A 15,106-nucleotide genomic window follows, 5' to 3' on the forward strand; every position below is an offset into this window, starting at 1 on the left:
CACCCTAATATTTGGTTGTATTTTTCCCTATGCAACAGCATATTTATTTTATTTTTTGACTACCTGCACAAATAACAGCCTTGAATTTTAATTCCCTTCATATTGATTTGTAGTTTCAAAACTACAAATGAAGACCTCCACAGGAACACAGAGGGTTTCTCTGCAAAATTGCACCCAGGTTCACTTTGAAAGAAGCTCTTCTCACCAGGCTTCAGGCCACAGACGCGCTTACCTTCCAAAGTCACAGAGTTTTAGAACAGCTGTGTCAGGGTCCAGCAAGAGGTTCTGTGGTTTTATATCCCGGTGGCAGATCCCAAAGGAATGGATATAGGCTAAACTCCGGAACAGCTGATACATGTACAACTGGAACACAGAAACATTGCATGAGGCATGCTTTCCCAGTCAAAACAGGGTAAACAATTAATTTAGCACAAACTCTTCTTAGAAGAAAAACAAAATCACTCAAAAAAGACCCTACTGAATGCATATTAGAGCTATGAAGATGGGCAAGGTATTTGCATACCTTCCTTACCGCCCTTTGCTACACACCCACACACGCAGTTCAAGTTTGTTCATTTGTCCTTCCAAAAATGAGCACAATTCCAAAAAAATTTGTGCCATCTTTCCAACATTTATAGATAACAGTAGTCATAAAAAAAAAATACACAAAATAAAAGGTGTTTCAGTTTGCTTTATAAATCAGCCTCTTCATAGAAATTAAGTATTCCAGGTTATGTAAGGAAAAAAAACAACAACCAAAAACACAACAAAGAAAACCCTTTCGTTAATGAAGTTAACAACATATTAAATGTTGTCCAAGGACTATGGTAGTGTTTCAGCCTGTCACTTGAGTGAATCTCTCAGTTTCTCTTGGTGAGGGGACAGACTTATTTTAATTTCAAATCTCTGGGCAAAAAGAGAGGGCAGATAAAAACAACTGTTCAGGATAATTTTATGCAAGGCACAAGCAAACAAGTATGCTGAGGGAGGGTTTGCTCTGCCCCCTATCCAAGGCTAACCAGCCCCTTAGCAGGGAGAAATACAGCAAGGGGAAGCATTATGAAGCCAAGAGCTTCGCAGGGCAAGATTACAGGGCAAGGGGAGGATGTCCAGCTGCTGGAGCTACACACTTTTTGGCTATGGACAACAAAGAGCTGCTGGACACAATTAGGACTGTATAAAAGGCATGGGAAGCCCTGTTTCAAGGTTGACAACAGGCTGCCAGGTTATTTGTTATCTTTGTTGTGTCTCCCCCAAGGTTCCACTAAAAATAAATAAATAAATCAATCAAGCTACAGGCAGGACATTGTACCGGAGTTGCAACTCCACGCTTTCTTTTCTAAGCTCATTCTCCACAGTTCACCTTTAATGGTCTGTAAAAACCAGGTGCAATTGCTAGATATTGCTATCAAGTCATGTTTGCCTCACTTTCACCACTATCTTTGTCTTTCATTCTTTCTCTCTCCCTTTTTTCTTTTTGTTTGGTGGGGAAGGTAGGAGCAGGAAGAGAATTGCCTGAATTTTGGCTCTAAGTCTTTAGCTTTCATATTTGTTTCTCAAAACTACAACTCTGCACTAAAAAAAGCAAACAAACATGTCTTCTGAATTGCTTGTTCTAGACACGTGAAGTATGTATTGTGCAAGTGTACTGCAAAATAATCCAAAAGATTGCTCTAACTTGAGAAGTCAAGTCAACACATGCGGGATTTAGAAAGTATGCCTTTCATCTGCACTCAGCAAACCCAAAATTTCCAGGAATTTCTTACAGCACATTAGAGGTTACAAATAAAAATTAACGAAAAGATTACTAGAAAAGCTTCCTTGCAGTTCTTTAACAGTTTCTTTGTTACCCAGGAAAGAGCAGCTCTCTGCCTGCCTAGGTATCAATCAGAAGTGAACACACAGTATGATCTGACCTTTGTGTAGCCAAGATGTCTGGAAAATTGCAAAAGCTTTAATGACATCAAGGTAACACGATCCTTTTAAATACAGGATTATGAGAAAGGCTTGCCTTGCCAGAAAAGTAAGAACAGCCTTCCAGGCTACCTGGAATGGGAAGTCCGAAGTATCCAGCAAGATGAAAGAGTTGAAGCAGAATTTTCTCTCAAAAGATAAGTAGGGACAATTTTTTCCCAAGTCCCCATAATGAAGAACAATTAGGGCAAGAGTACTGACAAAAGCTATATAAACAATTTATCAAAAGCTAAGCTAACAAATTTTGGGGAGCATACAACCTGAAGACACGCTGTTCCACCAACAGACTACGTGGAATGACCTTGCAGTAGAAATTCTTTTTGCTGGATGACAAGATTCTGTGCTTTCTTAAAAACAGGCACCAGTACTGGCTATTGCGGAGACATGCCATATACAATTTATGCATATACGGTTATGGCACAACACTTTGTTATTGGAATAATTACTATTTGTAGTTTCTTCTTTCAATGAAATTAACGTTTTTTTTCTTAACCCCATCCTCATGTTAAAGCATTACAGGAGTCTGAAGAAATCAATATGAATCAGGAATATTCGTTGCTAATTTCCATTTAATGTTACATGGATGCCATGTTAGCAAGTTAATGCCATGTGAAAACATAATCATTTACTAGCGTGTGGATTGTGGTCATAAAACATGAAATGGAACTATGAAGACCCAGACGGGTCCCATGTTTGACACAAAAAACCTGAAATTTTATTCATTTTAACCACTTTGTAAAAGATGACAAAAGATACAGACAACTTAAGTGAGGTTTTGAGGCTATAATATGCATACAAACATCTTACTCCATGTAGCTCTTCAAGACAAGAGCCACTTAGCTCCAAGTGCAGGGAAGAGAACAAAAATAGGCCTTTCATGCCCACAACAGAAGCACATGAACTCTTACTCATACGCCAGGAAAGGAGGAAGATAAGAGATAAGAGAACACTATTCTTCCCGACATCCTCTTTCAGGTCCCGACATTTGTACTATTGTGTCTTCATCACATCAAGAAACTGAAGCTGCTAATTTGGCTGATGTCAGTCTCTATCTAAGCTGCTTAAAAACCAAAACACTGCCCCCACACTCGGTCTCCCCCACCCATTCCAAGATTTTTGTAAAGTGAGAAATCAGGAGTGCTTGCTTTAAGCCTCTTATCCTCTATTCTTCCTTCACTGTAACAAATAATCATTTTAATCTTTTTTTTTTCCTTGCCTTGCAATTTATGTGCTTCTAAAAATTTCAGAAAACTAGTTATATCAGAAAAGAGGTATCCACAGAGTCTATTCCTATAATATCCTTCTTCATCTAACCACATCTATCAGTTACCTACCTTGACATAAATCATAGGGAGTGTCTGTTTGGCCCGACTATAATGTCTGGCAACTCTGTATACTGTTTCAGGAACATAGTCCAGCACCAAGTTGAGGTACACCTCATCTTTCTGAAAGAGAATAGAGAAGAAGAAGAAAAAAAAAAAAATCAGCAATAGATTTGAAGCATGAAGTACATTAAAGCATTCAGAGAAGCCAACAGGATGAGAAAGCTGTGGACATTTTAAGTACATGTCTTTAGTGGGAGTCTGAGCTGCCGCCAAACTGTTTTTCCTTTAGGCTTTGCACTTGTGCGCCAATACTTAAGTCAAACTTATGTTTAAGGTAACATTAATTAATATGGTCTCCAACATAAGGCATTTTCTGATTATAAATGCAGACAAGGATATAATTGTTCTGCCCATTCAATATTTTCATTAGGAGATATTTCAAGGTGACACCTGCATCATTATTTAAAGCAGTCTATTAATCCATTAGTCCCTTCCCCACCAAAACCCAAGAAGTGTAAATTTAAAAGTCCCAAACTCACATCCCACAACTACACATCAAAGAAAAAGTTTAAAAATCCTGCATCTTTTAGAAATGTTACTTTGATCTTACTGAATTTCTAACTATTAAGGAATTAATAATACATATTAACCATTCATATACAGTAAGCCAGTGTTAACATTTGTAACTATTTTGTTTACACGCATTTTGATGTCCCAGTTATCTCCAACTTAAACATATGAACTTACTCATGGCAAAACAGAACAAGACAAAAACAAAGACTTGAGTATCGCTTTTAATATCTAGGATCAGGTTAGAGGTTCATGTGAACATAACACAGAGAAACAACAAATGTAGTTTTATAAGGTACTTCGTTACAGAATACATTAACAAAGGAAAGAAGGAACAAAGAGGAATTAAATGACAAAGTACTATAACCACATAGTGCCTAATTGTGGCACTGAGAATTTTCAGCAGTAAAACAGGTCTTAAAAAGACTTCCGATATTTCAATGCAGTCTTCTGTGCAAATCCTATCAAGACTGTGAATACATTTAATGTTGAGAGGTGGGTATAATTAATTATACCAACCTGAAAAATTATTTTTGAAAGCTAGGTGAATTAACCAGAAGTAACCTCTCCTGCACTTGCTGTATTAACAGCTAGATCTTTCTATAGAGAAAGATGATACACAGAGACTTTATGTGGTTGGAAACAGTACAGCACTCCCAGGTCTTCAACTGGAGTCCCTTGCCAGCAGGTCCACTGGCTACGTATCTTAATACCTGAAGACAAACCTCATTTAGCTATAGCAATTTAATAATATTACCGTGACTTAACACATCACTTTGAGCACGAAGTGTGGTGTGTTACTCTCACAGTGCTCTGTTTTCCTTACCTGTCTCTATCATGCCTCAGCAAAGAGCAGCAGTCTCCAATGAGTAAAGAAACGGTATGTGGTAACACATGCAGAAATACACACCTTGAATACACAATATGCAAAGAATTGCTGGATTTGTGTGTTGTTAAAGACTCAGAATACAAGATCTCTGTTCACCATTATTTGACAATAAACACTTGTATTTTCAGGACATTTTAATAGCTCTTACCAATACCTTCTAATAGGCCAAGTCACCTTGCAAGGCCCTGCCTATATCACTCTTCCCTACAAAAAGATGCTCTTTTTTTAATATAATTGCTTAAATGACAGTGGTAATAGCACCAGCACTAAGCAAATGCCAATGGCCCACTAACTTGTATCTGCTCGTATGGTAATTCTGCAACGTAGACAAGGAGCAGCAGCCTCCAAAACCGTGCCTACGCTGGTGCCTCTCCCAGTGTCATCCCAGGAACTGGGTAACAACATGAAGGAATCTGGAGACCAGGCTGGAGAACAAACTTCTGGAAATGGACGAAGAGGGACAACTACCAGCAGTGCAGAGGAAATACCAGACGGCTCTGGAACTCCATGGATGCGCAAACATATGCAAGAAAATAACGTACTTGTATTTTAGCGCTTTCCCTTCTGCAACAAGAGAAGTTCTTCCTTCCCTGACTCTCACTTCAAGCCAGTAAAAATCCACCAGCACCTCTTCTTAGGTCAGTGCTTTCCAAGGTATTAATCATAAAATACAGAAAATAAATGTCCTGAAAAATCAAACTTAACTTATGCCTGGCAAGGCAATCTCTACACCAAGAGAAAAAAAAACACAGTCTCATGAATATGAATTCTGTTTGATTCAGTGTAGATACAACCTGATGAATATATTTAACGCTTGCCTCCTCTTGGAGAGTGAGAAAGTCTTATTGGTAACAAGTCACTGCACAAAGTACTCTGTTACTGAGATTGATTACTTTCATTCAGAGGATTCATGTTCCATGTATCAAAAAGATTTACATGAGAGATTAGAGAAACAGAAAAAAATGAGTAGAAATGGAATTACAGTGATTTCATTATCCTCTCATAGTACAAGTAAAGGAGACGTAAACCAGTAATACGTATGATCATTAAACCCCATCCACGCTACTTCACAACAGCGAGTTTTGAGAATTACAGTACTCTATTCAGTTCATACCACCTTTGTTTTACTTTCTTCTCCTCCATTTTGATTTTTATTTTATGTTTTGTTGGAAATGGGACTAATTCAATGGCATAGCATGACACAAGCACAGAAAGATCAAGGCATCTGAATCACTAGAGGGAGGTTTTGCACCCACCCACCAATCCTTATGAGTTTTTATGCTACCCATAGTACTTGAACAAACTACATGGGTTTCACATGGTATTGCTCCCGTGTAAATGTGTATCGCACATTATCACCTAGAAGACACGAAGGCACATGAACACCTTTCCCCCAACCAGCAAACAAGTTTTGATGTACCATTTGATGTACCCAGAACTTTAATATGCAAGTACAAAGGCAAGGCTTATGGTGTTGACTATGTAAGTAGCAGTATACTCCCTCCTATCACAAGCAACTGCCACTTCAGAAGTGGCCTAAATGACTACTTTCATGAATTAAAGATGATTCAAGTGTTCTGACCTACCTTCTCCTGATGTAACCTGGCACAAATCTGATAAACACTCAAAATACGGTTTTCAAGAGCCCTCACCCTTCTCTGTGAGCATGAACTGGATGAAAATAACATCCAAGTTACCTGGATTCCCCTGAACAAGATTCAGTACAAGCTAGAAAGCAGACATGGCCTGACAAGCTCTGAGGATGATGTAACCTGGTTTGCCTACCTCATGCATTCCTCTTAAACACATATTTTTCCAGTGACCCAGATGTATTGCAATAGGAAACAGGGTTAGCTCAAAGAGCTTGCCAAATGAGGGCAACTGCTTGAGGATAAAGCGGGAGCTTATCTTTCCATTACAGGAAGCCTTTTTCAAACCCTCCACATATTCCACACACAACTTGTTTCCACACTGCTGTTTCAAAATCGCTGGGCTGGGAACCAACCAAGGTAACCTAACCATCAGGAGCACCTCTGAAATGCCTCTATGGAGAACAGAAAGGTCCAGAGGAGACTGCATCATATAAATGACAGAAAGCAAACACAAGGCGTCATTTAATAACGCACTGCTCCCTACAGACACTGGGATTGAATAGATTATTAGCTCTCCTCAGTAGGTCAGATGTTCATGTGCATCCATGTTCTTCCGTGCTTGCTGCTAAGGTTATGACCATGTACTCTTCAAAATGAAAAAGGGGGGGACGGCAGGGAGCCAGATCATGAAAAACAGGATAAATGTATTTCATAATGATTCTGATTTTAGCAATGCGGCTCATGTACCTGCAATTGCCTCAAATGTTAGAAGCTGCTTTTTTGTCACTTGGCAGATAAATCCTCAGTTGACAAACACTGCTCCGAAATGAGCCAGAGCAAAATAACCACAGCCTTGCCATTGAACTGCTCTGCACCTCTCAAGAACTGACACTTGAGGCACCATTTCACTTTGGTTGGAAACACTTCAGATAAGTAGATACTAATACAGACTATGAAATAATAAGGGGCATGAGAAAGACTAGGACACAAGAACCAAAACATTCTAGCAACTTCATTTTTTTCTTTGTATCAGAAATTGGAGATTCTGCTGCAAGTACCACTACTCTAGCACATGAGCCTTACACGTTACGTGGCTGAAGACTGAGTGAAATTGAAAACATTACCCTACTGACATAGGAAAGGCTGCATGGAGGTCTCAAACTCCACTTTTAAAACTCTTCCGTCCTTTAGTCCACACAAGTAATCTGTTTTAAGCACCATCCAGTTGAGCTTAACTATGGCCAATATAAAGCAACAGCTACTGAATTCAAAGATTCGCTCTTCTGGATTGTTCCTTGCAGGGAAAGTACAAATATTCATTCTCTATGATCCTCCCCCACCTCAACAAACCCCAAATTAATCCTGAGTGATTTCTATCAGCTTTCATTAATTTTTTTTCATGTATCACACACACTACATTTACAACATGCATGTATAACACTGCAATCAACATTAGTCACAGTCTGACTATTTCCCCTATTTACCACCAACACGATGATAGAAGCCAGGGAGGTCATACATGCCAAACGCCAGACGAGGGCAAAAGCAAAAATCACAGGGCATACTCTGAAGAATATGTCAGCACCTAGTAAGATGTTAGAAGTTCTCCTGAACTGGAATCTAAGGAAAATTTCTCTGAGCGTCAAGTAATAGGATAAAAAGGTTAAGAAACTATTATGGGTGCTCTTTCTTCTAGGGTGACTAAATTTACTGGTCAGCATTTGGAAAGAAGGATGAACATGCTCATTTTGGTTTTCATCTGGCAGATCAGTAACAGTGTGGTGGTGGTTCTGGTGTGGTTTGCAGGTGGTTTTTTGCCCCTTTTTTTAAAAATTTTTAAATCCTAGATCATTTGAGCTAGTTTTCAGATGGACTCCATGTGATCAGCTATATGAGCACAACTTAGAGGAGATGAACAACACAGGAGTTTCTTAAACTAACTTTGCATTTGGAGAAATAAATGTGGAACTACACTCTGAAGAAACTCGCTTTTACCTACCTATTCAAGCTCAAAGCACACAGGTAAGAGATAAACCTGAAATTAAGGAATATGCCTCCAGAATGCACTTCTTATTGAAATTATCCCAAGGCATCAGCACGGGGGCTATATGAGGTAAATAAGCCAGTCAAGTTTATTCAAGGGGATCATGTTTTCTTTACCATATGACAGCATCCCACCGATGACATTTCAGAGGTAGGTGCTACACTTGGAGATGTTACTGACTGGATGGTGGCTACGCAAGGGTTCTGTCAAAAAGCGCTGAAGGATTTGAAGGATTTAACTTGGGAGTTGGAAAGCAAGAAAACGGATATCAGCATTTCACATGGATTACACCTTTGTTTAGAGTGCATTATTTAAACACCGGAGAGTATCAGCATGAGGCAAGATATGCCCTTCACCCTGGCTTAGCCATCTAGATTTAGACAACATACAAGGTTCAAAGTCACACAGTTTTCGCCCCAGATTAAAAAAAAAGGTTAGTTTACTTTTTCTTAGAGCTACAACCAGCATGCTCTTCACACACCCTTATCAAGCACCATGAGACATCCACCTTCCTTCTCTTATCTTGAAAGCTGACATAGTACGTTAAAGATACAAAGACTTTGGAACCGCTTTCAAAGACAAAGCAAGAATTTGCAGCCTTCCTATTCTAACTACTGAGTAGCCACAATACACTGGAAAAATTTGAAAATGCAAAAAATGTTGTAACTGACCTTATTTGTATGAAGGAATGGTGACATCCAGTGGCCACATGTGCCTGTTTTTACTTGCAGTTTACAACCACATCTATTTCAAAACAGAGCTGTGGCTGCCACCAAAGTAAAGGAACCATAAGCCTAGATGTATAGCTGCAGTTTCACACCGATAACTCCAGGGGGGTAAGAGCAGTTGAAGACTCAACTTCAGTGTTTGGAAAGATACCAATGCTTTCTATTAGTACTGCAAGTGTTGGGCAAAATATCTCCTTTCCTATTCCCTCATGACTGAGTTTGAGAACTGAGATCTGTCCCAAGACCTCTGTTCCTACACCTACTTGTCAAAACTATCAAATTGTTCTGTAATGCTCATTACTCGTCAACATAACAGTCTGATGTAGGTAGGAACTGCCAACTGGGTCAGCTGTGATGGCAGCATAAGGGCAGAAGTCAAGCCTCCCAATATAATTCAGATTTAAGAACTTTCCTGGGTCTTGTTCTAAGACAGTTGGTTTGCATTGTCTGCCTTTGATCACTGAAAGAGTTTAGGTTCTTAGGTGATGCGCTAAGCCTTTCCCCTTCATTTAAAAAAAAAAAAAAAAAAAAGACATTTTCTGTCATACTTTTCCCCTCTAAAGCGAGACTATAGTAAAGAAAAAGGTCACTCATGAAGAGAATTTGGGAATCCCTGCTGATCCTTGTTTACTTTATGCCCTGTAAGGTCCTTAAGCTTTTAGCTGTACTTCCAAGGAGAAAATGTTTCTATGAAGTTGGAAACAGCCACCCAACATCTAAAAGGTGGGATTGATTTGTGATCTTTGACATAGGTGATCTGTGGATATTTGAATCACAGCTCCCAAGCAGGGACTGTGCCATAAGCTGGCAATAACTCTGTTGGAAGATGAAAATTAACAATGTTGGGATCACTGGGCTGTCCTGCATACCTTACCATGAAAACAAAAAGTAGAGTCTTTGGAGATCCATTATTTTCTTGCCTGTACACCACCTTCCAGACTGAGTGGAAATTTCTGAATCGAGATATACCCATGACAGCAAACTAGGCAAGAAAATACACAATAATGGTTCAAACCATATGCCTCCTCAGGACAAACAATACAAGCTGCTTTCCTAATGGCCATCCAACACGGGACGATGAGAGCAGTGGCTAGAGCTGGTAGAGGAATGACTTGAGAACATAAGAGTGACTTACCAGACATACTGGACAGTTCACTGGTCTAGAGAGAAATCATGGAGCTTCCCATTTCCACTGCACGCATCTACCACATTGAGGATCTAGCCACTGCTGCCTACTCCACTCTTGCAAAGACCTACCGCAGGCAGACAAAGCTGCTATTTCTATTAACACAACCTACTCAAAACCAGAGACTGCTCATAACTATGACTAAAGAAATTCCCAGCATGTTGTGAGCCCTAACAGCAGTAACTGATAATCATTATCTGATGACTGGTGCCCTTTTTGAAATGAGCTTGGCAGGCCTCAGGCAAGGACTACAGAGATACCAACATCACAAAACTCCTCATAATTGGCATTAATTGCCCCTTTGTTGACAGCACAGCAGATCTGCCAAGGATTAAATGGATCGTAGTGACTTAATTCATCTCTACTGATGGCCCTTCAGCACATTACTAGGCTGGTGCAAAACATTCACACAGGCTCTGTCAATTCGAAATTGGGGTCAAGGCTCTATCAGTTGAACTTTTTGTGCAAGAACTTTTTAAAAAACAAAACAAAACAAAACCAAGTTCAATTAAGAAACCAAATGGTTCAACTACAAGTACTCCATTTTAACAGAGAACAGAATGGATGGTCCTTACGTGAGGACTCATCTAAACACTCCCGCAAGAAAGGATGGTGATGTTCATACCTCTTTGAAGGTGGAGGATCTCTCTTCCTAACAGGGATACGAACCTGGAGAAACACCAACTGTTCAGCAAAGCCCAAACTTGCAAATCAGCCAGTTGTTCCCTTCTTCCAAATTTCTTCATTGCAGTTTAATACACTGCTGCCAAAGCGCACATGAGATAGTGCACAGCAGCTTATAGATGCAGCTCAGCATGTATCTCCTGCACGTTTATTTTAAACCTCAGTCTAAGTCTATGGGAGTAAATTTCCATCCTGAGTCTGCATGGACTTTTGGCTGCATGCCCTTACAGCTAAGGCTAAATAAGACTAGAAATCAATTAGAGCACGCAGAAGGGCCAGCTCAGCCTCCAAAAGAGAGTCAGCATATTGCCTATTTGTGATCTCTCTGTGCTCCCTTATGTGCTTTCTTCGACTCCTCTGAATACCAAGCCACGTTTAAAGAGGGGGAGGGGGGGAGTGACATGACCAGAGATGCAATTATGCAACAAAAACTCTATTTACTTTAATATGATTTGATGCAGGAACAAATCTCTCCAGTGACTTCTCTTCCTCTTTTGGGCATGGATATAGATTGATCAGACTATTAAACACTCAAAAACATCCACACAAGAAAACACAACAGTTATGAAATACCACAAAGAAAGATCTAAACCAGAAATAGGGAAAAAAATGGGGATTAAGAACTCATTTCAGGTTTTACACAGCTGAATAATTTTACTCAGCAGCGACTGATTTAAGAAGTTAGGTCATGCTATAAAACATCGGGGAATACTCTCAGCAAAGAAGCCAGAGGGATTATTCAGTATGTCCATGTCCACCCTCCCTTGGAGCATGGCTCAAAAGGTTCTCAGCAGAATTAGGCTAAAAAGGACAGGCAGCAAGACCATCTCCCCCTGCTTCAGTAAATCATTTATATATCATGCTAAATGCAAGGCAGTCCCTGAAATTAAGGAAAAGCAGCAAAAATCAAAACAGAAATGTACACTTTCCTAATATGGTCTGATCTCTCAGTGGCAAGCTGACAGGCAAACCAGGCATCTTGTTCAAGACCTTACCTAAGGCAGAATACCAAAACTATCAAACACAGCAGAGTTGGCTAGCCCTATAATCCTACCCATTTTCTCCAAGGATTACCTAGAAAACCACAAATCACAGAAATGGAAAAGACTTGTGACTACTTTCACAAAGAGAATCTTCCATACACAACTCAGCCCATTATTTGGTTGTCCTTCCTTCCCCTCTGGTTCATTCCACCAGTTACAAGTTTTGGACTACTGAAAAGCACATTACAGCTATGAAAGTCAGTGCCCTGCTATCAGGTATCTCATACAGCTTCAGGAAAAAAAAAGAAACCAGAATCTACTTTGGCAAATTCATTAAGGAACAGTCTTTTGAAAGAACTGGGTTATCCAACAGGTCTGACAAACGTCTATAAACTTACAAAAAGAACGAACCAAGGAGGAAATAGTTTATAGAAGCAACCTGAATGCCAAGCCTGTCAACTGTCATATTAATATATATTACATGCTCTCTTTGAGCTCTCTCAAACTAGAAATTATTAGTCAAACATGATTAATATGTAGTCAGTACTCAAAACAACTTTTATATATACATATACATAAAGGCATAAATATATGTGTGCGCGTGCACGTATGTGTGTGTGTGTATATATATATATATATACACACACCCCTCTCTGTTTAGGGTATACCTATATAAAGGCAATACAATTCAAAGATCCTCAGACAAGAGGGAGTCAGACAAGAGGGAGTATTAAACCACATTAAAACAAGGGAGAAGAAATCAGTCAAAGCCATATTTGATACAAGATTTCTATGCTGCTAATACTGGATTGCTTTTGACAAAAGCAGGAAGGAAGTTTAAGCAAATAGGAGACATAAAAAGGAGAGTTCATCATAAGGAAAAAGAAAAGATAGGGAGCTCAAACACTCAACCAGTTCCATGGATAGCCCCTGGAAAAAGCGAACAGAGAGCTCCAAGTATCTACAAACTAGCTACAACTTCGACGCAGCTAAGGAATAGTCTTACTAGCAAGTGTTATTTAGAATTGTTTTTCTATTTGATGCTATTTTCTGTTGTTTCCAGTTTTCTAATCAAGAATTAAACCCCCTGTTTTGCTAGAATAAAGCCAGTTTCAAAGTTGCCCAGTGCCTAAAAATGCCTAGTGATTAAAAAGAACTAAAGTGACTATTAGGCACATGGCTTTCAAAGAGTGCCAGTCTGATTTGGAGAAATCCTTTGAGGTACCTCTAAATTGAGACAGATTTAAGCTTCTCGGATATTGGCCCAAAAAAAAAAAAAAAAAAAAAAAAAGAAAAAAAGAAAGAAAGGTCTCTGGGCTTAGAGACACTGGTGTTAAGCACCAGGGAAGAAGGGAGATGTCCAAGGAACACTACAGCTGGAACAAACAGGTAGAGCGATCACGACGGCATGAAAAACTTTATGCAAGAGAACGCTTGATATGTAGGTATCAAAATTAAGTTCATTGGTGAACTATTTCATTAAGGGGATCAGCAGTATAATAGTTACCTCTGAAATTTTCCCATCACTGCTAGACTTGAGTTAATTAACAGCCCACTTCCATGAATCTATGTTTATACCAAGTTCTTCATGAAGACAGACAACAATTGCAAGCCCCACTCATCACTATGCTACTGCATTTTCTGCTATACTTTCCTTGGATTTTTACATTACTCTTCCCATTGGACTTGGCTTCAAGAATCACTCCATATAAAGCTCTGGGTTCCTAGCATCTAAATCTGCAGCTGCTTCCTACATGTCCTTCCTAGTTACCAGATGGGACCTTATGCTTTTCTCCCTTTCCCTCCACTCTCCAAAGAGCCAGCTTGATTATGAGGCTAATATGAAGGAAAAGATGTTATTGCTTCACAAACTGACAAAAACATAAGAAGCGTTATTCTGCCTTTCCAGATGAGCTTCAGAACACCAACTTGCTGCTCTCCAGAGCTTTTCACAAACAGCAGCCAACAAACCCATACACAGCTATCTTCACATGCTGCCACCTACATGGAAATACTTGCAAGCCAATTATGTATCATTTTCTACTGAACTGCAAAGAGACCTTGCAACCTGAATTGCAACGTTACCGCTGCTGATGTTCTGCTGGGTGCACCTTTGCCCTAGGGACTGGTTCACATTTGTCCTATTTTGCAACAGGGTAGCAGTGGAAATCTCAAAGGCACAGAGCAGAGGCATGAAGAAAGAAGAGCAGAAAGGAATGTGAAAGAAAACTTCTCACTGAAGCATTAAGATTTGCTGGCCATGGATAGAGACCGCATTTTTAAAAACAAAACTAGCATTGCCAAGAATCAGCCACGTGGAGTTGAAACAGCAAAGTGGAAAATCCAGTCTCAAGCTCAACATCAAGTTAAAGATTTCCAAAAGAGTTCTACTCAAGTTACTGTTATACAAAGGCTCCTGGAACAGCGTTCTGAGAAGTTTTAACACTTTCACTGTTTGCAGGAAGTTTCTGAAAGCCATTAGATAAGGCAGTTGTCTTCTGCTTGTCTCATGAAATTTTACTTCACTCTAGCCAAGTTACAAGCTGGTTAAAAAAGCAAACAAAAAGCCCCAAAATCAAGCCCTCCTTCACAGTATTTCCCTTCTTGTACTCATGCTACTCGAGGAATGTCTGGTTATATACTAAGTGAGCACAATATATTTTAAAAAACTACACTGCACTACCAACAAAACAGCAACGGCCATATAACACTGGAAATGCTTGCTATCACCAGGCAAGGGGAAGGAAGGGTGGGCTAATAAAAAAAAAAAAATATTAAACCACATTTCTCCTTGATTCCTGCAAAGTGGTTTTGCAAGCTTTCCATAGGCACAGGGCCAGGTCCCCCCCCAAGCACCTCTCAGAGAGATAACAACAGGGCTCCTCCAATTATCCCTCTGTGCACTGCACAAGGCTGCAGTGACCTGTCACCAACAGCTTATCCTGGAGGTATCAGCTCCTTCTCTAGCTCCAAAGACCCTGAAGTGGTTGGGAAGAAAATTCTTTAGCCACCACACATTTTCATACTTAAATGCACAAAGACCCCTCTCCCATTCTGTTGACCCACTTTGTGGCAACAGCAATTAACAGCCTTCTAGTAGCTATCAGCTCTTGTATACAATCCTTTACAGC

General features: G+C 39.7%; 1 protein-coding gene across 1 annotated transcript in view; it reads right to left on the reverse strand.

The window, feature by feature from the left end:
• GSK3B (glycogen synthase kinase 3 beta) overlaps positions 1-15,106 on the reverse strand; it is a 96,997-nt gene that overhangs the window by 48,519 nt on the left and 33,372 nt on the right. The window contains exons 4-5 of the mRNA XM_009274697.1: positions 3,309-3,419; positions 233-363 (exon numbers count right to left, since the gene is read on the reverse strand). Of these exons, the coding sequence (XP_009272972.1) occupies positions 233-363; positions 3,309-3,419 (242 nt within the window). The remainder of the gene's footprint in view (positions 1-232; positions 364-3,308; positions 3,420-15,106) is intronic.

The sequence above is a fragment of the Aptenodytes forsteri genome, unplaced genomic scaffold (assembly GCF_000699145.1).
Source record: "Aptenodytes forsteri isolate BGI_AS27 unplaced genomic scaffold, ASM69914v1 Scaffold379, whole genome shotgun sequence".
NCBI lineage: Eukaryota > Metazoa > Chordata > Aves > Sphenisciformes > Spheniscidae > Aptenodytes > Aptenodytes forsteri.